Source organism: Heliangelus exortis, chromosome 26 (genome assembly GCF_036169615.1).
Source record: "Heliangelus exortis chromosome 26, bHelExo1.hap1, whole genome shotgun sequence".
Lineage (NCBI taxonomy): Eukaryota > Metazoa > Chordata > Aves > Apodiformes > Trochilidae > Heliangelus > Heliangelus exortis.
In genome coordinates, this window is record NC_092447.1 from 4,943,882 (window position 1) to 4,965,925 (window position 22,044).

Here is a 22,044-nt window from a genome sequence, read left to right on the forward strand (position 1 = left end):
AACCTGGCTGCACACTGGGGCACACCCAAGATTGAAAGGCAGTTAAGGTCCTGCCCTCCTACCAAGCTGTGAATGTGTAAACTGAGGCAGTGGCTTAGCTGGGGGAGGGATGCAGACACTGGGTTAGAAAAACCCATTTCTCTTTGGTTTGTTACAGACAAGCAGAGCTGAGCCATGCTCACCTGCCTTATTTTCCACAGAAAATAGAAATTCAGACTTCCGTGTTGACCAAAACGAAGACACAGCTTTGACTTTTCACTGAGACCTCTTTCTCTCCTCACTTGATCAGTGCAAGAGGTCTAAGGGATCTGGCATGGGGATTTTTGCTGCTTTCAGCTCCTACAGTCTTCCAGACAAGAAACTCTCTGCTACAGCTGGGCATGTTGAGACTCCACATGCTGCTGACATTCCCACCCTAAAGCAGGAAAACTGGCACCAAACTCAGAGCTCAGCCTGTCAGAAGTGAGAGGAAACCTGTGCTCTCCTAGATGATGCTGTCCCTCTCGGGATGAGGTGGCAGACTGGCTGGAACACCCTGCTGACTGCTTGCTAGACTGTTCTCCACCCCAAAAATAGGATCACAACGTATAATGTTTGCCCCAAAACTCCCCTCCTGCCAAAAAAATCTATTTTGGTATTAAGGTGTCCTGACTTCAAGGACTTGAAGCTCTGCTTTTTCTTTTCTGGGGCTCTTCTACCAGTTCTCTCAAGCTCAGATATTTGGTGCTGGCTCTCAGGTGCCTGTGGGGAAAAGGTTGTCCATGGGCTGAAGGGCAGCCCTCAGATTCCTGCCACCAGATGTCAGGGAGATGTTGGGAAACGTGCCTCACCTTGCAACCCAGCTCAAGGACTGAGAGGGAACTTCTGAAAAATCAGTGAGCTGCAGCAGTTGTTCCCATAATGCATGGCTTACATCATGGAAAAAGCAGGAAAACACATAAGCAAGGATTGGATCCAGCCCTAATGCAAACTCTGACCCTTCTTGGTGAAATTGTTTAGGTCCAGGCACATGTAGACACAGACAATGAAATTTTTCCTCCTCCTGGAAGGAGCTCCTGGGTTTGCTAACCCTGAACATGGGCAGTGCCCTTCCAGCAATTCCACATCCCTTTTAGTCACCTTCACAACACCAACTGATCCATAAAAATAGAACAAATCCTATCAACCAGACCCAAACCCACCTTTCTAACCACAAAGGCCTCACCCCTCAGACTGGGGGCTCTCTCACTTGGTCACTTTGCAAAAAACCAAATTAAGCTTTTACATTTTCCCTTCAAAGGATTAAGGTGCTATTTTTGTGACAGTGAAGCACTTGGGGCTTTGGGGGAAATCCTCAGCTTTTCACATCATTAACACCTTCCTGCCTGCCCAGCTCTCCTGGGGCACACTGGGAACAACCCCCAGGCCAGTTTATGATTTTTGGGAAGCTCCCAGCTTCCTACAGAGACCACATCTAACACTGCAACAACAGAACTGGCACAGGAGCCTCTTCCTCTGCCCTGCACCAGCCTGAAGAGCCCTTCAGAGCCATTGCAGGGGCCAACCAGAGTTCCAAGTGCAGTTTCAGCACAGCCCCACTGTCAAATACAAACCTCCAGAGAAGGGCTTCCCAAGTTATTTATTATTTAAACCACCCCAGCCATGAGCCCAAACTGAATTCCTCCCACAAGCAAAGCAGAGCAAAGGGAGATGAGGAATTCATAAACTTGCAGTGACTCAAAGGCTTCTGACTCCCTGCTCATACCCCTAATTTCACTGTATAACAGAACACAGGAACAACTCTCATCACAGGCTGACTTCCAAGCACCTTGCTTAAGCAGCTTAAAAATCCCCAGTGCCAATACTTTCTTTTGAGTAATCGAGCATATTTTTCTATGTATAGAATCATATTTCTGTATGTACATCTTGCAAATACCAAGAAGCCATCGTTTCCCCAAACACAAAGGGAAAAAAATTCCCCCTGTTGCCAAAAATTTGCTTCAGAATGACACATCAACACATGAAAATCACTTACTGAGTTTCAAACAATGCCAGCATCTTCACAGGTCCTCACTCCAAGGTCCCCCTGCTTCTGGCAGGTGAATTATTTTGCTCCAGGTCTTGCAGGCTGTAGGACACTAAGAAAATTGGTTTGGTTACTACTTCCAGAGAGAAGGAACAAAATGGGTTCTGAAGATACTTACCTCTGATTTAGAAGTTTTCAGGCCTTGATGCAGGATGCCACGTAGAGTATTAATCCATGCTCAAATGGGTCACTTCAGGTGAGATGTGTCACCCCTAAATTAAATCATTAAAAGCCCACATTTGAGCTACTCATCCAGAATTCTTTTGGGAGTCCACAGAAAGAAATGGTCACATCCAGTGACTCAGCCTACAAGAACCACCTGAGGGAGGTCAAATGACCTGAGGTAGCAGCAGCTTCGAGTGCAGCTGGGGCTGAGCAGCTCAGATTTCTCTAGCTAGGGGTTTATATTCCAAAAAACTTCATTATCTCTAATATAATAATAATAATAATATCTCTTTTCCCAAATGAGGGAATGATGTATCAGGCTCTGTTGGGTGAGCTGGTGTAGCACTGAGCATCCCCTTGGAGCAAACATCCTGACTCTTGGAAATCTCAGATGGAAATGCTTGGAACCAATCTCACACCTCTTCCTAAGGCAAAGCAGAGTTTTTCCCTTCCCCACAGCCCTGCTCAGCCTGCACTGTGTTTATTAAGGTTGTGGGGCAAAAATCCTCAGTTTCAGGTTGCCATCCCCTGGGAGCAACCCTCACCTGGGTACCACGTCCCAGACTGACGTCAGGAGGGCACAAGGCAGAGTCTACTGCTGGGATTTTTTTCCTGGCTTCTGTGGTTCAGGCTTGCCAGATGCAAAAGAAGCAAGAAGGTTTCTGTGTTTACCTAAAAAAACTCTGCCAGCGACTTCAAGGCAGCTGGGAAAGGCAGATCAAGTGCTCAAAAGGTGCAGGTTGATGTCCAATTAGCAGTTTGCTTTTGGAAAGGGAAATAGCTGCAAGGTGAGCTCATGAGGGCATCCTACTAAGGCACATAAACAGAGATTTCCCTCAGGATTTAAATAAAACAGAGCAGCTGCTCTTGTTAAAAAGCCTTCAAATGGCCCCTGGCTGTTTGTGTAGCATGCTCAGCCCTTGTAAGCAATGATTAAACAATATTCTCCTGGTGGAAAGAAACATCCCTCCCCCAGTTTTTCAGAAAGAACCAAGGCTCCTGGATAACTTCAGTGAGCATCTCCCCGTGACAAAAACTGGCTGAACTGTTCATTTTTTTAATTAAGAAAGGCAATGGCAAACATGCAACAGACTGAAAACCCCTTGGGTTTCAGGCAGGAGGAACAGATGGGAAATTGGTAATGTTGGTGTCATCCTTTCTCTAGGCCTCCCCTGAGCAGCTCTTACTCACCCAGCACGACTTCAGTCACCAGAGAAAGGGCAGAGGAGCAAACAGAACAGAGTCTGCCTTAAATAAACCCTCATCCAGTTCCAGCATGCACCAAAAAAACCCAAACTCAAGCCCCTCTCTGCCCTCCAGCCTCCTGGGCGGAAGTTCAAGCTTCCTGATTTCAGACAAGGGCTTTTTAAGGAGGAGTTTAAGGGTTATTTTTCAAGCAGAGTGGAAGCAGCTCCTCAGATGGCTGAACCACAGGAGAGGCTGCACTTTGTTCTTCAAAGCTGGGAGGGAACCTGTGCTACTGCAGCCAGCATGAGGTCCTTAAAATAAGAAGCCCACAGTGGGGTGATTGATGCTCCTTCCCAAGACTCAAAGGGAAATGGAGCCTGAGGAGACACTCAAAAGATCCCCAAACAGGTATAAAAAACTTTTCTCACTCCAAATTCCCTTCTCAAGGTATAAAAATTGTATTTCCAGGCTTCCAAAACCCCCAGCCTAGAGCCCCCAAAACCTGCCTGCTCTGCTGAGGTGCAGTGGTTCTCAGCATCAACACACACACAGCTCCAGCCATGCAGCTCTGACCTGTTAGGACTTGGTTCTTTAAATATATTATAAATATTTAAATATTTATAAATGTGTAACATGACCGTGTAATGTGTAACATACCAAAAAACAAAAGAACACCCGAAAAAAACAGGTTAAAAAGAGCCATCTCACAAGGAAGATGGAGAATTTATTAGCCCTTGGCAAGCCTGACAACCACTATACACACAACAAGCTGTACAACACTGAAAGGAGATGGCAAAGAGATTTTGTAATTCTGCCCTTTTAGTCTTCTTCTGGTCCAACAGGTCTTCTGATTTCATTCTGAGAAAGCTCCAAGGTCATGTCAGAAAAGCCATCAGCACCACGTGCAAAATTCAAACAAATTTACAGAGAAAGATCAAATTGCAAAGGTGAAAACAAAACCAAAGGGCAAGGATCACAGGTTAAAATATTTCTGCTGAGTCCTAGAGGCTACAGTTTGGGTCTATCTGAAAACAGATCCCAAACTTTTAAAACAAGCTACAGTCATCTTTGACTTATAAAAAGGTTTATTTGTTGAGGAAAACTAAAGGAGGACCCTTCTGGTCAACATTTCCTTTTTCCTTTCCACTCTCCTGCCATTTGCTGACACTTGTTCACACAGGGACTTTCTGTAACTCCTCCACTTCTCACTCTGCCCCATGGTCTGCAGCTTTTTTACAGTCCAAACCATCTTGACAGAAATTTGACATGGAAGTGGTATCTGTTCAAAAGCAGTCTGATCCCAGAGGTAGGGGAGAGATGTATTAAAAGCCTGCAAAATGTGAGGCTGACTGAGTTAGGGATCTAATCCTATGCTGTTACAAAATTTAGTGTCCAAGTCACCATCCTAAGTCACCTAAATCAGTGTGGTGGCATCCAGACTCCAGGAGAGGTCTGAATGACTCCTTCCAAGCATGTTTCCCCAGTTTAGGAAAACCCAAGGCTGACTGCTTCATCTACAACCCAAAATGCACAGAAATGGTGTTTGCAAAAAGCCCTTTGGATGGGAAGAGAACAAAGATAAGGAAGACATTTCTTCAGCTATCAATGCCACCCAACTTGGCTTCACAGATCCAGACAGGAACATTTTATTTAGTAGCTACAGCATCTTTTAGCTGTGGATTTTCTACCTAGACATCACAGTGCTGACTCCAGACAAAAAAATCCATGACATCCTCAAGTCCAAACTCTAGCCATGACTGTGCCTGGGTGGTCCTGGGTGGCTGGATGGGCTCAGGGAAGTTCTTGGAAAGCAATCCATTTTCAAACCAGTGTTCATAGCTGATCTTGGGTCTGCTTTGGAGATGGAGCTGTTGTCACAACCACAGTGGAAACTGCTTTAGTAGAGCCAGACACTGTTCCCTGCTGGAGATGAGAGGCTGGAACTGTCTGAATCCGCACCTGTTTGAAAGGGAAAGGAAAAAAAAAAAAGCTGAATTCAGATCAAGAAAAACCTGGTAAGTGATCTGCTGCTGCTGCCACCAAAAAGGCTGCTACAGGAACATGTAAAGGTCATGTTACATGAACATGATCCAGCACCAAAACACATCAAGAACAGAACCTGTACCAAGAAGGTCTCTCCATCTGCTGGGTACAAACCTACACCTCAGCTGCTTTTACAGGTTTTCAGGAGGACTTGGATCCACTGGAGACTTCCCTTCTGCAGCCTTGTTGCTAGCAGCTCTCAATACAGATTAATTCTTTGGAATGCCAGAACACAAAGTTTCCAAGACAAACAGATCAATAAACAAAGCAGCACTGGGATTTCTTCAAGAAGCATCAGCCCACAGAAGCACAAAGTACAAAGCACTACAAAAAGAGCCAAGGGTATGGAAACAATCCTTCAAGCAGCTGGGAACATTTCCTGGCAGAATTTTTAGGTTTTCATTCTACTCTCAGTGCTTCAAACCCATTTCTGGATGGAGGGAAGGAAAAGGAGGTGATGCACTGCATGAGCTTACTGCAGGTGCTACAGCCAAGCTGTGCACTTGTTGTGGAACCCCACTTACCAGGTGTAAAAACCCCCAGGAGATGTTAAATCATCAAAAAGCAAACATTAACCAATAAAATAACTCTGTGTGCTGATACCTGTGTGGCCTGGCCTTGCTGCTGCAGCTGCTGGAGTTGCTGTGCAGTCAGGAAACTCACTGGCTTGTTCCCAGCAATCAGTTTTGTCCCTGCTGGCATGGTAGTCAGGATGATATTTCTCCCTAATCCACTGATGCTAAAGAAAATAGAATTGTTAGCAGGTTAGTGAGCAGCACAGCAGGTCTGTCAGGCTCACAAATTGCTCCTCAGTTGCTAGAAGATTAAAATGACTTCTCTAATTTACTAATTATTTCAAGCAGCAGGGTTTGGGGTGTTTTTTCCCCCCACAATACTGGTACACACAAGTTTATGGCAACATTTACCACTCTGATAATTTATCACATGAATTAAACTCTAATTCTGGGCTGTGCACATCACTGGGATAGTCTGGTCAGGCCTGAACACAAAAAAAAGCCTGAGCACACACAAGTCTGCCCTGAAATCTTAACTAAGGGACAGACCAGCAGATTTCTTGGAAGAATCAACAGAAAGACTTGAGTAGCTGAATGGCAGAGGAATTCACACTGAGGCAGTTCACACTCCCCTGGTTTCTTTAGGGGAGGGATAGCCTCAGATTATACATATTTTTAGATATGTCACCAGGTTCATTCCTGCTCAAACACACAGAACTGACCTAATAGCTGGTTTCAAGCTGGTTTCAAGGCAAAGAATGCTGGTTTTTAATTCAGTTACTTGCTAGAACCTCCACCTCAGGGCACCTAACCAGATGTTCTATTCTCATTGCCAGCACCAGATTAATTTTCTTGCAGCTAATGGACCTATTACCAGAGTGCCTGCCTCTTCCCCCCTCTGCCTGCTCAGTCCTCAGGAATCTCCTGAGCACAGAGCTTCCACAGCCTGGTTCTAAAGCACAGCTACAGATGCAAAGTACTCACTTGGCCCCAAGGTTGCCCTTGATGATGGGAGCAGTCACCACACTCTTGCCTTTCACAGGCTGGCTGATCACTGACAGAGGCACTGTTATTCGTGCTGGGAGCTTACCCTAGAGAAGTTGGAGGAAGACATGAGGAGCCACAAGGAGTTCAGGAGACAAACTGCTTGACAACAGGCAGTTACCACTCAGCTTGGTTTTTTTAGGAGTGCTGGGAGGAGAAACCAACAACCTGAAATCTGTGCTCTGTTTCAGGCTTGTTAAAATTCACCTCCATCTCATTCACAGCTGCCTCAGCCCTGAAAACCTGCATCACCTTTGCACCACAGGATTTGGCTGGGAAGGATCACTGCATCCACCCAGGATTTTTATCCTTGGGAAGCCCTGGTACTGTCAATGAGCCTGTTCAGTTTTCACAGTGCAGTTAAAGGGCATTAAATGGGAAATTCTGTAAGAAAAATTGCTGTGTAACAAGTGCTTCTAGCTCTGACACCATCCCAAGGGAAATTACTTCAGGGGTGTGTGGCAAGACGCTGAGCTGCACAAGATGGCACTCGAGATAAGCAAAGTTTATTTTGTTCACTCACAATGGGAGGCAAGGGCAAACACCATCTGACTCTTTGCTGGCAAGTCAGCATTTGGCTGCAATCCTCATTGCCAGCACCAGATTAATTCAGTTTCTTGCAGCTCATGGACCTATTAACAGAGCACGTGCCTATTCCCCCCTCTGCAGGGTTATTCCAACCCCGTGAGATCAGCTGCAGACCCCCATTCTGCAGCACTTAATTTATGCCTCTGTGGACGTGGGATTCTCAGAGAGAAACCATCAGGATTGTTTCAGCATTCCCCTTTCCTCACCCACCTCCAGAAAAAGCTTAGCATTACTTACTGCCTGGGATGTGGACACCACTGTGGTGCTGACGGGGACCTGCCGCACAGTGGTGGCTCCTGTGCCTATGGTTATGGGAGTGCCAGCAGCTCCTGAGGCCACAGCCACTGCTTTGGACACTGTGGCACTCACTGTTGGCAAGGAGACAGCTGAGGTATGGACTGTGCCAGCCACGCTGACTGCTGAGGAAGAGGGCACTTGCTTAGCATGAGTAGCTACAGTAATAGTCTGCCCAGCTTTGGGGGGCATCACCCCCAGCCCCTGCACGATCCTGATGGTGGCAGCTGGCTTGGCCTCAGTGGATGCCACTGTAGTTATGGCTTTGCTCTTCTGATCAGCCACTGTCATGCCCAGAGCAGGCATCAGTCGGAATGCAGAGCTTGTTGGCTCTGGAGTCTTTAAGTCAGGAGTCACTTTAACCACCGTGCTTCCAGCTGGGCTGGAAGAAGAAGCAGAAGTGGCCGTGCAAGTCTTGGCTGGAGAATCAGCAGCCTGGACGGGATTGGAGGTGACGTGCAAAGTTGCTGAGATGCCTTTCCCACCTGCACTGCTCCCAGCAGCTGCTGTGAAGAGGTCCTGAGTCAGTTTGACAGTAGTGACTTGAGATTTGGCCAGGGTGGCCATCATGTCCGGGGTGATGCGCAGCACGGTCTGTCCCTTGGCGTCGGTGGTGATGGAGGAGGGGGGCAGGCGCAGCACATCCTTCCCTTGGATCCGAAAGTTGGTGGCTGTCAGGGGGATGCTGCTTCCAGGCTGGGTTTTCATGCCAAGTTGTCCCGTGATAGCCACCTGGAAGAGATCAGAGAAGCTGCTGTGGCAGAAGGAAAACTTCCCCACGGGATGCCCGATCCCACCAGACAGGAAGCAGCACAACGCCGGCGCTCGGCACGCTACTGAAAATAAATTCTGGTTGCACATCAGCTGCCATTCCCAAAACACAAACCACTGTGGAGCTGCTTTCTTCTTCAGACAAGATGAAGGGAAATGAGACCAACGTCAGAGATGGTTAATTAAAGAACCTGCACTAACACAACTTCTACCTGTAGGTGAAAACGGGGCTCAGATGCATCCAACCCTGGTCTGAAACAGCATTTCAAGATTTCACCTTGCTTCCCTCTCACCTGCTTGATGATATTCTGGCCAGCCACGTTCTGGATGACAGTGGTAGAGGAGGTGCTGGTAGCAGAACTGCCTGGAGAGCTGGCTGCTGGCTTCACAGCAGGGCTGGGAGCTGGGGACAGCCCTGTCACACTGATACCTGTCTGTCCCGTCACGGAGCTTCCTGCTCTCTGCACCTGCACGGGGCTGGTTTGAGCTTTGACTGGCAGAGTCATCACAGCCTACAGAAAGACACAGCAAGCCCCTGAGTGGACAAATACACTACCAGCAGACTCATATTTACTCTTCCTGCCTTGTGCTGGGGTTGCTAGGTCTGGGGGCTTTTTTACTGGAATGCAGAATTTAACAGTGCCACAAAAAAACGTGGAGCGAGGCCAAGGTGGGAGATGAGGATGATGGAGGGGCTGGGGCACCTCTCCTGTGAAGAGAGGCTGAGAGATTTGGGGTGGTTCACCCTGGAGAAAGCTTTGGGGAGAGCTTAGAGCACCTTCTAATACCTGAAGGGGTCTACAAGAAAGCTGGGGAGGGACTTTTTACCAGGGCACATGAAGACAGGACAAGGGGTGATGGTTTTAAAACAGAAGAGGGGAGGTTTAGGTTGGACATTAGGAAGAAATTGTTTTAGTGTGAGGGTGGTGAGACCCTGGCCCAGGTTGACCAGGAAGCTATGGATGCTCCCTGGAAGTGTTCAAGGCCAGGCTGGATGGGGATTGGAGCTGGTGGGAGGTGTCCCTGCCCAAACCAGATGATCCTTGAGGTCCCTTCCAACCCAAATCATTTTGTGATGCAAAAGGAGCACTGACCAGGACTATTTATGCACAGATGTTTCTATGCTCCTGCCCTGGTTACTGCACGTTCCCAGTGAGCAAATAACCCCTGTGCACCACACCAAAACCATGAGAAGAAGTCAGATTAGAAATCAGAGCTACTCCACCACTTCCCTACAGCCCAACTCACCTGAGGGAGCACTTTGGTTTGTGTGGTTGTAGCTGGGACACGGATTTGAGGCACTGCTGGAGGCTGCTGCTGCTGCTGCTGGGTGACCACTGGGGCTTGCTGGGACACAGCTGGGAGGCTGGACTGGGCAGTGACAACCCGGACCTGGGGCAATCCTGAGGAGGTGGTGTGACTGACCACCCTGGGAGGGGGTGGCTGTGGCCCAGGCTGTGTCTGTTGTGAGCTCTGGGCTGTGGAAAGCAAGGTCCCAAGTTGGGGCATGGTAGGGGATGACACCAGAAGAACACTGCAGCAAAGATAAAAAAACAGCAGGTCAGGAAAGATGGGGAGGAGATGACTTGAGGAAGGACCAGGAACATCCACATGTGATGGAGGAGACAGCAGAAGTACCTTTGGCTGGGCTTGGCTGGCTCAGATCCAGCACCAGATCCACTCTTGCTCACCACAGACACTGGTGGGGGTGAAATGGGGGTTGCTGGTAATGCTGGTGCAGTGGGTGTCACAGGAGTCACAGGAGTTGGTGGCATGCTGGAGTCACTAAGGCTCAGCTGGCTGGGCTCTGAGGTGCTGCTGGGGAGTGCTTTCACAGAACTCTCCTTGCTACCAGACTTCTGCAAAGTAACCAGGTCAAGCATTAAGGTCTTGGCAAAAAAAAAAAAAAAAAAAAAAAAAAAAAATCACTTGGCTGAGCCCTTGAGGCTGAGTTCTGTCCAGTTCTGAATGATGCCCCAGTGCTAAACCCTGAAATCACAGGTGACTGACTGACTGTTCCCCAACTGCAGCCATAAAAGGGGTTACAATGCTGATTTCCACCTTGGCTGATTTGCCAACAACCATTTTAGAGGTGTTTGGTATCTACAGCAACAACAAAAAAGACATCCAAACCCAGACAGCTTCAGCACAGCAAGGGGAAAAGCAGAAGGTACATTTCACTCCCTCTGCTACAGCTCAACCCCAAAACTAGATTTGAAAGACCATCCCCAAGACAGGGAGCACAAATTAATTCCTTGAGTTAATTAAAAGTAAGGATAAGAGAAGAAACAGAGAGGTGTCAAAGTTCCCTCTTCATTTTGTGCACTGGTGCAAGCCCAGCACTGACATTCACACAGATGATGAACTGATGACCCAAATTATTTATTATCAGCCACTCCAAATGCAGAATTTATGGATTAAATTAAGCCTGTATCTCCGACCCAATCCCAAAAGCAACTCTGCAAACCTGTACAAAGAAATTTACCATTTTAGCTGGAGGTTTTGGCTTCTGCTGAAGAGCTTTCTTGGCCTTTGCTGCAGCAGCTTGAGCCTGGTGGATCCGTTCTGCAAGTACAAATAAAGTACAAAGTTAGAGCTCCTGAACACATGAGTCAAGACAGAGGCAAAGTAAGACCTGTAGGCTCATCCACAGACAAGAAATCAAGCACACACACTCATGTAATAATGCAAAGAAAAACACCCCATAAAATTAGCCAAAAAGGCTGAAATAAAGACATGCAAGAAGTTGTGAGTGTCCACAGAGACCTGCAGTCCTTCTGTTTTTCAAATAAATACTTTCAGCTGTCACAGTGCTCTGCAGGACTGGATTTAAGTGCTGATGGGGTACCATTAGCAAACTGATTAGAGGAATAATTATTGCTCATTATCCACTTGGACTGAAGAAGCTGCAAAGATAAATAAACATTCCCAATTCTTCAGATATCACTAAGCCAGGCTTACCAAACTCCTCCTCACTCCTGCCCCTGTGCAGGTAGATCCACAGCTTCCGTCCAATATCATATTTCACACAGGGATCTTTCTCATAGTGTAATCGATCCAAAGCACCACTAACAACAGTATTAACCTGAAAATACAAAATTAACAGCATTAAAAGATGTCCCTGGATGGGCTAACCAAAGGTCAGACCCAAATAAGCTGAGAGCAACCTTCATTTGAGTAAGCACTGAGTGAGAACAGGTAGCCCTTGGCCACCCTGGATTCAGTGGAGCTCCCAGCAAAGCTGAAAGCTCTGAGAGGTGACTGTTGCTGAATCTAAAATGCAACTAAATATAGGTCACACTGTTAGTCCTGTGGCTTTTCTCCCTGTTTTTTCACCACACAGAGTTTGGTGAGAACCTCCAGCACCTCCCCAGAGTAGAAGCTTGCTCTCATTTGCTTGTCAAAGCAGCATAAAAAAAAATAAATAGGGCCTGGGACACCACCCAGACCTGCACAGGGTATTTTTTTGGAGCATCTGTTTGAGGTGACACATGGCACCCAACTTACTTGAGCACTGGTGACATCAGGAGCTAGGAACTGGGAGTCTCTCAGCAGCTCACAGATTTCAGCACGGGTTCCTTCTCCGTTGGGAAGGCGAGCAGCAGCATCACGGACTGAAACACAGCATTTAGAGCTCACACTTCCAGCTGAAACCCGACACCCGCGTCCCAGAACTTCAGCAGACACCTTTCTGCCCCTTGCCCTCCACCCTCAGGGCTCAGCACCACCTTACCAAGGGACAGGATGGTGACATAGGCTGGTCTGTCTGAGCGCAGCAGGGAGTGCTCCCGGGCTTTGTTGAGGGAGGTTTCTTTGTCAAACACCCCCTTGACAGGCCCCACCACCGACTCGAAGCCGTGCATCCGGAAGGTGAAGGCTTTGTGGGGCTGGCTGTAACGGAACCGCTCCTGGGGTTGGGCACAGAGAGGGCTGGGGTGAGCAGGGAACACCCAGAGACAAGCCCTAAACCTTCTGGTTTGAGTCATTAACACTCTCTAGAAATTATTTGCTTCATTAAGGGCTCAAAACCTGCTGTATAAATTTATTTTGGATCAAGGCAAGCACAAAGTTCTTCACACAGAATGTCAAGCACCACTTCACAGAGGGAAGGTGCAATACATCAGGTGCACTGTTAGGCAGCTGCACAGGTGCCAGACACCCCTTCTGCTCAGCAAACACCTCTTCCCCCAGCCACAACAAACTCTTCCTTCCTCCTCTAATCTGGCAAAAACAAGATTTCCAGAATTTAACCTGGCTACTGTACCACCCCCCCAGCTCATGCAGCCTGGGAGATGAGCTGTGTGTTTACCCCCTAACACACTTGCAGCTACTGCAGACAAGGTAATTAAGTGCACTGCTGCCCTTACTGCCACTTATCTTCTGCTTGTTGTGCTTGTACAATCTCAAAAAATACAGAGACAAATCATCTGCATATGCTGGGAGATGGCACGTGAGATTAAAAGCTTGGGAAAACCAGTTTCAGCTCATTTTGCCCAATACTCCCTGGAAATACAGGTAAGCAGTGAGGTTATATGGTTAGCAAGTTGTATGTAAAGGCCAAGATACCTACTTCAAGAGATGAAAGATATTCCTTCCATGCACAAAGTTTGTTTTATGAGTATAAAACTCAACTGTCTGAAATTCTCTTGGTTTAGCAGCCAACTGGTTCAATATGTGTATTTAAAATAAAGTTGCTTCTCCTCTCACCTGCTCCTGGATACTCCTTCCATCAACAAAGTTTGTTTTATGAGTGTAAAACTCAACTGTCTGAAATTCTTTCTAAACTGGTTTAGCAGCCAGCTGGTTCAATATATGTATTTAAAATTAAGATGCTTCTCCTCTTACCTGCTCCTGGAAGAGGCGTTTCTCCTCCCCAGTGCTAGGTCTGACTACATAGTCAGTCCTTCTGAAACAAAGTGACCATCAGTTCTGAGCAGCAACAAGCCCACAACAACCCCAAAGAACCTCCCCCAGGATTAGTCACCTTACCCTTTCTGCAAATTCTGAAAGCATTTAGGGTAACATAAATAAGGCCTGCAGAGATCCATGCTCCATGCAGCTAAGCAAGGCTGTAAATAATCTAGTTACTAGGGTGTAACTTGGGAAAACATCAAGTGAGCTTCTGTAAAATCAGATTATTAAGATCCCTCCTGCCCCAGGTAGGAAATCTTTTTATTTTAGGCATCCAGCCATCCCAATCTAAAAGCACAAGGCCCCAGCTTCACAGCTTTAGCATGCACTGCAGAAGCTTTCAAGCAGCATTGTCCACTTACACTCTGGGAACTGGTGTTGTGGCATCTGAGCTGTCCTCATTTTCCTATCAAAAGAAAAAACCCCAAACAGATGTGTCAATGTTAGATGGAACCCAGCCAGGTTTTGTGCTGATAGAAAGTGATTTTTTTTCTGACTCACTTTGAAAAAATGCTGGTCTTTGGTCTCCAACCAGAGCTGAAACAGTGCTGCCAACTCCTTCTCATGATCTTGGCAATTACCTAGTCCAAGAAATCAGGAAAAATATGAAAGAGAAGTCCTCAAACTGTTAGGAAGCTGGCTGCTTGCACTTCCCAGTCATCTCCTCTTCCCTTCCTCTCTATCACCATCACAAGGCATCTTCAACACTTCACAGATTTCAATACTTGAACACTTAGGAGAGTGCTAAAACCTTGTTCACTTAGCATTGTAATTGCTAATAATTACTTTGAATAATCAGAAGTTATGCTCTACAGAAGGGAAAATACAGAAGGTGCTCAGAGTGGTGTGAAGGGTGACATCAACATGGTTAAAAAAGCCTTTGCTCATTTATTCTGTCTGCTGCTGCTACCAATGCCTAGTGAAAACCTGGAATGGACAACACACTTTTGCTCAGTGAAAAGGAAAGGCCTGACCCATAAATTCACAGCTCTGCTTGTCTCTCTCTGGGCTGCAGTAAGGTGAAAAGCCAATTCCTGCAGAAAACCAGCACAGAAGGGCATGAGATACTTACCAAGCAATTTCCACTGCTGAGTTTTTTCCTTGAACTCAACAAAAGGTGAGAAGCTGGAAGGAGCATCTAGAGCAAAAAACATGCATGTCAGAGACATCATACAATCCTCCAACCCCATAAATCCTCCTGCTGCAACCAAGCTGTTGAGTTAGGTTCCCAAGGGCAGACAGAGCACTTTTAGAGACTGCCTAAAGAAAGCATCTCAGTGCCAGCACAAGAAAGGAACTGAAGGGGACAATGAGTCTCCAACCCACAGGCTGTCAGATGAGACCCTGCTCATGCTGTGAGGCACCAGGAACTGCTCCTGGGCTCACAGGATTTCCAGTATTCACCAGCACTCCAGAGAACATTAACAGAGAACATTCTGCCCCTGTGCTCAGCCCTGGGGAGGCCACAGCTTGAGTCCTGTGTCCAGTTCTGGGCCCCTCAGCTCAGGAAGGAGATTGAGGTGCTGGAGCAGGTCCAGAGAAGAGCAAGGAGGCTGGGAAGGGATCCAGCACAAGTCCTGTGAGGAAGGGCTGAGGGAGCTGGGGGTGTTGAGGCTGGAGAAGAGGAGGCTCAGGGGAGACCTCATCACTCTCTACAACTCCCTGAAAGGAGGTTGGAGCCAGGGGGGGTTGGGCAGATATCAGTGGGACAAGAGGGCATGGACTAAAGAATTTTTTCCTAATATCCAACCTAAACCTCCCCTGGCAGAGCTCCAGCTCTGCCAGGGGAGGTTTAGGTTGGATATTAGGAAAGAATTCTTTGCAGAGAGGGTGCTCAGGCATTGGAATGGGCTGCCCAGGGAAGGGGTGGATTCTCCATCCCTGGAGATATTTCAAAAGAGCCTGGATGTGGCACTCAGTGCCATGGGCTGGGAACCACGGGGGGAGTGGAGCAAGGGTTGGACTTGATGAGCTCTGAGGTCCCTTCCAACCCAGCCAGCTCTAGGATTCTATGGTTCTATAAGTCTCCATGCTGCAAGGGCCACAGCCAACAGCACTGCCTCTCCCTTTTTAACTTCCCACTAAGCCAATGAGAACCAGAGAATGATTCAGTTTGAAGGGATCCTCTGAAACTTCTCTCATTCAAGCCCCAAGTTGGGCTTTTTTGTTTATTTTTCATTATCTCCAGAGAGAACCCCAATGTTTTCACCCCAGGAAGAGACTCATTTCCTCCTGCTCCAAACAACCTGCCTGAAGAGACTGACCTGAACGGGAGAAACTGTCAATTTCACAGACATTTTCACAACCCTGGGAATCAAGCTGGGTCTTATCCACAATCCACATGCAAAACAAGGCTACCAGAATCAAGAAATGGAAGCCATAAAGTCTGTTGGATTGTTAACAATACAGTGGTTTGTTGTAATGGCTGAATTAAAAGTCTATTTTGCTATCATGTAAATCAGCAGTGATTAGGACTGAAGTGATTAGTATTTTTGATAGATGATTTGTATTTTTAGCAGCCATTCTTACCCCTGCTGTCACCTGTCAAGTACTGCAAGGCGGGTAAAACCAGTTCAGACCAGTTTGGGGCAAAAGAGAACCAGTTATTTAGTGCACTGGCGGGAGAAGTCTGCCAATCCAGAACTTTATCTTCAAGCTGAAGGGGAAAAAGAAAAATTCTATGAAAGATCTCACATTTAAGCTATGACTTTAAATAGAAAGCAAATCAGCCAACTGCATCTGAGGGCCAAAATGCTTTTTACAGATTTTAAAAAATAAACACCTGACTTTTTCAAGTAACTGTAACAGGGTATTTCAGACAAGAGACCTCAAAAAGGGGAAAAAACTTCCCTGCCATCTCTGCCCTTAAAATACATCTAACCATGATCTAAAGAATGGGTATAGAAAGACTTAAGAGATTCCACTGACTAAATTTAATTTTTAAAAAAATTTCAATTTAAATTTTAAGCATGTTAAAACAGAACATGTTACACACTCCCAATGGGTTTCATTTCTTTAGCATGTAAGCTACATCACAATACCATTTATAGCAGGGAAACTCTGGAGAAAAATCACTAATGCATAGCTATAAACCTCTCTTTATCCCCTAATTTTGCTTTCTGCAAAGATTCCTAGAAAAGTTGCTGGCTCCTCACCACAGAGAGAGTAGCAGGTCCTTCCAGAAACAGTATCTCCAAAAGAAGGAAAAAGAAACTGGAAGATATTTCATTTATTCCAAGGCATGGCTTCATGTCTTCAAGAGGTCTTCAAATGAAAGAGAACACAAGCAGCACAAATTCACCTTCATATCAAGATGAACACCACACATTTCACCAACCCCAGGCTGAGCTAAACCAAGCTTGCAAAAGTCCCACAAAAGCCTAAGCTGCAACCTCTCTCCCTCCATCCAGGGCCCTGTGAGGCACTTACTCCTCTTTGACAGATGACAGAGGGATGGGAGAAGGATCCTGAGACATTGCTGGGATTCCATCTGCATTGCTAAGAGAGTCAGCCAAATCTTCCACCTCGGATTTAATCATCTTCAGACGTTTTTTCTTCTTGTCTTCCTTTTCCTTCACCTTTTTCTTGAGGGTTGCAAGGTCAAACAAGGCTGTAGATATGACAAAAGGTAAGAATAATAACCACTAGAAAGTTTCTTACCACATTTCAAGGAGTCTGAAATTATGTATTTAAATAAAAACTTGTATTAAACTTATATTGAGAGACAGCATGCACTCATTCACTCCATCTTCCCAGTTGCTTCCACAAATCTTTATTTTTCCCCTCAAAGCACTCTGCTTTAATAGAACATCTCGATTTTTAAGACAATGTACATGAAATTAGAAACTGCTTAGAGGAGGAACACAAATTAACTTTCAGCAATTAGCTGGAGGCACCCTCAGTGGAAACTGGAGTCGGCTGTGAGCAACTGGAATGGAACAACTCACAACACAGGAGTGAAGAGCAAAAAGATACAACAGTTTGTTGAGACCACCTTCAGCCTTAGCTTTTCACACACACTTTTTACTCCCACAGTGCACAAATGCTGTGTCCAAACCACTGACCTGCTAAGGAACCTTTCCTGCCAGCATTTACTCGAGTCATGATGTCCTCAAGAGTCAGGTCTGTTGTCACTAGATCAGGGTGATCCTATGAGAGAGATTAAAATTGGAGAAGGACAAAGTGTTAAGAGAGCAACAAGGTAACCAAGTACTGGAATGCTCCAAATATCTTATAAAGTTATTAACTGCAATAAAAGCTGGGAAGTCTTCTAACCCTGGAATCCCAAATTCTACCTCTCCAAAACACATCACTGTAATTTACAAAGTCCTTCTGAAGAGAGAAGCACAAACTGGAGGCTGACAACTAAATGCAGGGGCACACAAAAAAAAAGTAGCTACCATTTTGTGACCCAGAAGAACCCTGAACTTTACAGCTAACAGATAAAAGACCAACAGATAAAATGCAGTCCCACTCCCCAGCCCTCCTGGCATCTTACCGGCTGCCGTTTCCGTTTCTCATGGTGCTTCTTCAACATCATCTTCAAATCACTATCCCCAAATTCTATCTTGTCTGCAACAACAACAAAAAAAGCATTATTTACAAAGTTTTCCATTACTGTTGCTTTACAGACTTGTTAGACTGCCACTCACTGTCCATTTCCACAATCTCCAAGTTTCAGTAACTAGATTTTAGCTACTTGATTTGCTTTCTTTTAATCAACCAATTTATTCTCTTCCTTGGCTCATCAGATTTCATTGCTCACTCAAGCAGGGAAGTGAAAAGCAGTGAGAATCAGCACTACTGCACAAAGGGTTTGCAGATCTGATCACAAGAACCCCAGCACATGCTCCAAAATATTTTGAACTATTCTAATGCTTCAGCTGTTTAAATCAAAACATAGCAGAGAAACCAGTACTGCAGAGCCTTGTGATAAAACACTAACCTTCTAGGAAAAAAAACATTAAATACACTGGGAGAAGAGCCAGCAGTTTTGGAGACTGCAAAAAATGAAGCATTACAAGATTTCCCATGAAACAATAGATTTCCTGCAGGATTTTAAAGTCATTGTCACCCTTAAATCCATACTGAGCCCAGGCTCGCTCTCACCTGCTGTTTTCATGTCCAAGGTTGACAGGGTGGGGATTACTCTCAGGGGAACTGGTGGACTTGGACAACGTGTTGGAGAACTTGGAGGCCAGGAGCTTAGATCTAAAAGAAAGAATTCAATTTCTTTCTGCAAGACTTAGCAACAGTTTGCACCATCCAGTTCCCCTGTGTTCATCAGAGCACAGCCAATAAGACTGAAGATTTTACTTTACGTTCTTCTACTCAAAGATAATGTCCCCACACCAAAAAAACTCTTTCTCTGCTGACATCTCCAATCTTTAGCTCGATGCAGGGCATTACCTTCTTCATCAGAAGACAAGGTGGTATCTCCACACTCCTCTTTGACTTCCCTCAGGATCTTCAGGTAGCGCCGATGTGTCCGTCTGTCCCGCTCCTCTGTGTCATAGGAGGGTGGGAAGTGCTTCCTCCTGAGGGCCATGTCAGGGCCTCCTTTCCGAGCCAACTCCAGCAAGTGCTGGAAGAGGAGACCCGTGGGACATTAACTACCTCAGCTACAGCACTGTAAGTGACAACAGATCAGCTTCACTCATAGACTTTCAGCAAGTTTAGTGTCGGTGTCGGTGCAGGAAGCAACTCGGTTCTTTAGATGATAACACTTAAAAAGTAACAGTCTCTGTCATGTAAGAGATTTTAAAATCAACACTGTAGATCATAATTAAAAGAGGGGAAAAAGCAAAGCAAAATTCCCACACCTTCACCTGCACACACAGTAATAACCTCACTGTCATTTTACGTGGACTACTGATGAAGTACTGATGGTTCTGAGAAGAACCATCTGTTGGCCTGAGATCCCTTGGAGCAGCTTCCAAATTCCTGACACGACATGGAATGCTATCTTTTATCAAGAAATCATTTTATCCCTTAATGGCTACAGAGGAAATAACTTCCTACACATGTCTGCATTCATTTTCCCTCATCACTGTGGGTTCATTTTATACAGACGGACCTCATACACACATCTAGTGACCTTACCTGTTTCACAGTGACAGAAACAGCAGAAAATGAAGGCAAACTGACTTTATAATAGGACAGTAAGGAAGCAGGGGACAAGGTGGGTGTGGAAAAAAGCCACTACACACAAGTGAGAGCTACCAGAGTTTCAAAACCTGAAATTTGCAAACGTAACAATGGTTCTAGCGCTGTGTTACAAGGACCACTGGAAAGGCAGAAACTCAGCATTCATGAAAGACCTATGAGAATAACAAACCCAGAAATACCCTTTATTGTAGGAAAAAACCCCAAAAACTTATTCATTACAGAAAGGAGGCACTCACGTTGCGGGAAGCAAGGATCTGCTTGAGCAGTCTGTAGAAGTACTGCTGCTGCGAGCTCAGGTAGCGCTTGTACTGAGATTTAAAGCACAGCTGCCGGTACTTGACGACCTCAGGATTAAAGTGCCCATCTGGAAGAGGTAAAAAAACCCACTCTGAGTTTTTATCAGCTGCTACTTGCAGATCTTAACTCTAAAACGACACCAGATTTTGTGATGTTCCCTGACCTCGGAAGAGTTTCTGGGCGATGTGGAGCGGATTTCCGAAGCGAAAGTTCTCTCCGCTGAACAAGGCCAGGATGAGTTTGTTCTGATGCTCTCGGTTGTTTTCAGGGAAATGAGGCAAAAATTTTTTCAGGTGGTCTTGCTGGGCATCTGTCAGCACCTCCTGCCACGTAGACAAGCTGACAACTTCAAAGAAAATCTCAGGCTAAAGAAAAGAAAAAACGAGAGTGGAAAAAACACATCCAGGTCCTTTGGTGTCTTTCTTAAGCCTTAAGGCTTTCTGTTGTTAAATACCAGATTTAGAGAGATTGTGTCAGAGCAAGTACTAAGAAAAGATGAGGAAATAAATGATAATTGTAAATTCAGAACTCCAAAGTACATTCAAAACTTAGAATCAGAGCATGCTAGGGCTTGGAAGGGTCCTCTAGAGATCATTTAATCCCACCCCCAGAGACAGTGAGACCACTGAGTCCAACCCCCAGTGACCACGTCTCCCAATCTAGTCCAAGTTCCAACTTGAAACAAAAAAACATAAAACAAAAACCAAAACCAATTCACGTTAAAAAAATGTTAAAAGTCTTTAAGAAAGATTATTACTAGAAGAAGAACGTAACAGAATAGCTTTAAAAGAAGTTTTCCCGAAATTCACCAAAGCCCTTCTGACACCTTTTTTTTCTAGGACAAACCAGTCATTTCCCTACTTTCTGGTTGGTTCTGCGAGCCCCACAGAAGGATCTGGACACAGCCAAGGCTTTGGGGAGGTAAAGCTCAGCACCACTCACGTCCTCCAGCAGGTCCTCGGGCAGGCTGACCCTGGTGGTCCCCAGCATGCAGTCCTCCATGATGCGTGTGCCAGCACCATCCCCGCAGGGCCCCAGCTCCAGGGGGTCGGTCAGCATGTGATCCAGAGAGTCCATCCTCTGCCAGACACCACCAGCAAACCCTGAACAACGCAAAAATCCCACAGCCAGCTCCATCCCCTGCTAAGGAATGGCTGTAAAGCCAAGGTTTCAAAGGGTTCGGTTGGAAGGGACCTTAAAGATCATAAAATTCCAGCCTCCCTGCCATGGACAGGTTGCTCCTTGCCATGGACCCAGGTTGCTCCAAGCCCCATCCAACCTGACCTGAGACACTTCCAGGGTTGGAGCAGCCACAGTGTCTCAAGCAGCTCGTGTCAAACACAAGGTGTAAGGTACAATAAGGTGCACACGATGCACAATCGGGCTGTGAGATACACGAGATATTACACCCTCAATTTACTGCTCCAGTGCAGGAGGAATTCCTCAAGAGAGGAAATGCTCTTCCAGACGTGCCCGGAAAGCACAGGTGACCCATTTCTTGCTGTCGAAACAACCAAACACGACGAAAAAACCCCACATGACAGCCTGAGGATACCGAACCGAACCACAGACCCAAAGCGTGTTTTCCCTTAGCCTGAACCCGCAGCTCTGAGCGGGCCCAGCGCCCCCGTTGCCCCCTTCAAACGTTACGGGAAAACGCCCCAAACGCGAGAAAAAAAACATTATAAACCCTTAAACCAGCGCCGGACAGCGGGAAAACACGGAAAAAAAAAAAAAAAAAAAAAAAAAAGATCCAAACCCACGCATTTCTTACCTGCTCCGTTGACACCACAACGCTCCCTGAGGGGAGGGCACCCCGACCACCACCCCCGCTACCCTAAGGCGGCTTCGGGCGGCTGGGCCCGGGAAGGGGATCCCGGGAACGGGGATCCCGGGAAGGGGAAGGAAGGGGGGAGGCAGCCCCCAGACGCTCTCCGCTCCGGAAGACGGAAGGAGGCGGCTGCGCGATGGCGGAGGGGCCGTGGGCGCCTGCGC

General features: G+C 46.4%; 1 protein-coding gene across 3 annotated transcripts; it reads right to left on the reverse strand.

The window, feature by feature from the left end:
* Window positions 1–4,107: 4,107 nt before the first annotated feature.
* Window positions 4,108–21,995, reverse strand: NFRKB (nuclear factor related to kappaB binding protein). 3 transcript variants are annotated; one of them, XM_071768946.1, is made up of 26 exons: window positions 21,824–21,995; window positions 20,992–21,129; window positions 20,213–20,414; window positions 19,989–20,116; window positions 18,994–19,168; window positions 18,694–18,795; window positions 18,083–18,156; window positions 17,649–17,733; window positions 17,014–17,194; window positions 16,740–16,848; window positions 16,114–16,240; window positions 14,657–14,722; window positions 14,086–14,165; window positions 13,947–13,990; window positions 13,519–13,579; window positions 12,407–12,581; window positions 12,181–12,287; window positions 11,635–11,758; window positions 11,159–11,238; window positions 10,312–10,532; window positions 9,922–10,207; window positions 8,967–9,185; window positions 7,846–8,634; window positions 6,961–7,067; window positions 6,065–6,200; window positions 4,108–5,377 (listed from the first exon to the last, which is right to left on the reverse strand). In XM_071768946.1, exons 2-26 carry the CDS (start codon window positions 21,124–21,126, stop codon window positions 5,252–5,254), a joined length of 3,939 nt encoding a protein of 1,312 aa, XP_071625047.1. In that variant the 5' UTR covers window positions 21,127–21,129; window positions 21,824–21,995; the 3' UTR covers window positions 4,108–5,251. The 3 variants fall into 3 exon arrangements, with proteins under 3 accessions (XP_071625047.1, XP_071625049.1, XP_071625048.1); XM_071768948.1 differs by having other exon boundaries at window positions 16,126–16,240; window positions 21,824–21,977; XM_071768947.1 differs by having other exon boundaries at window positions 13,519–13,576; window positions 21,824–21,977.
* Between the last annotated feature and the right edge of the window lie 49 nt (window positions 21,996–22,044).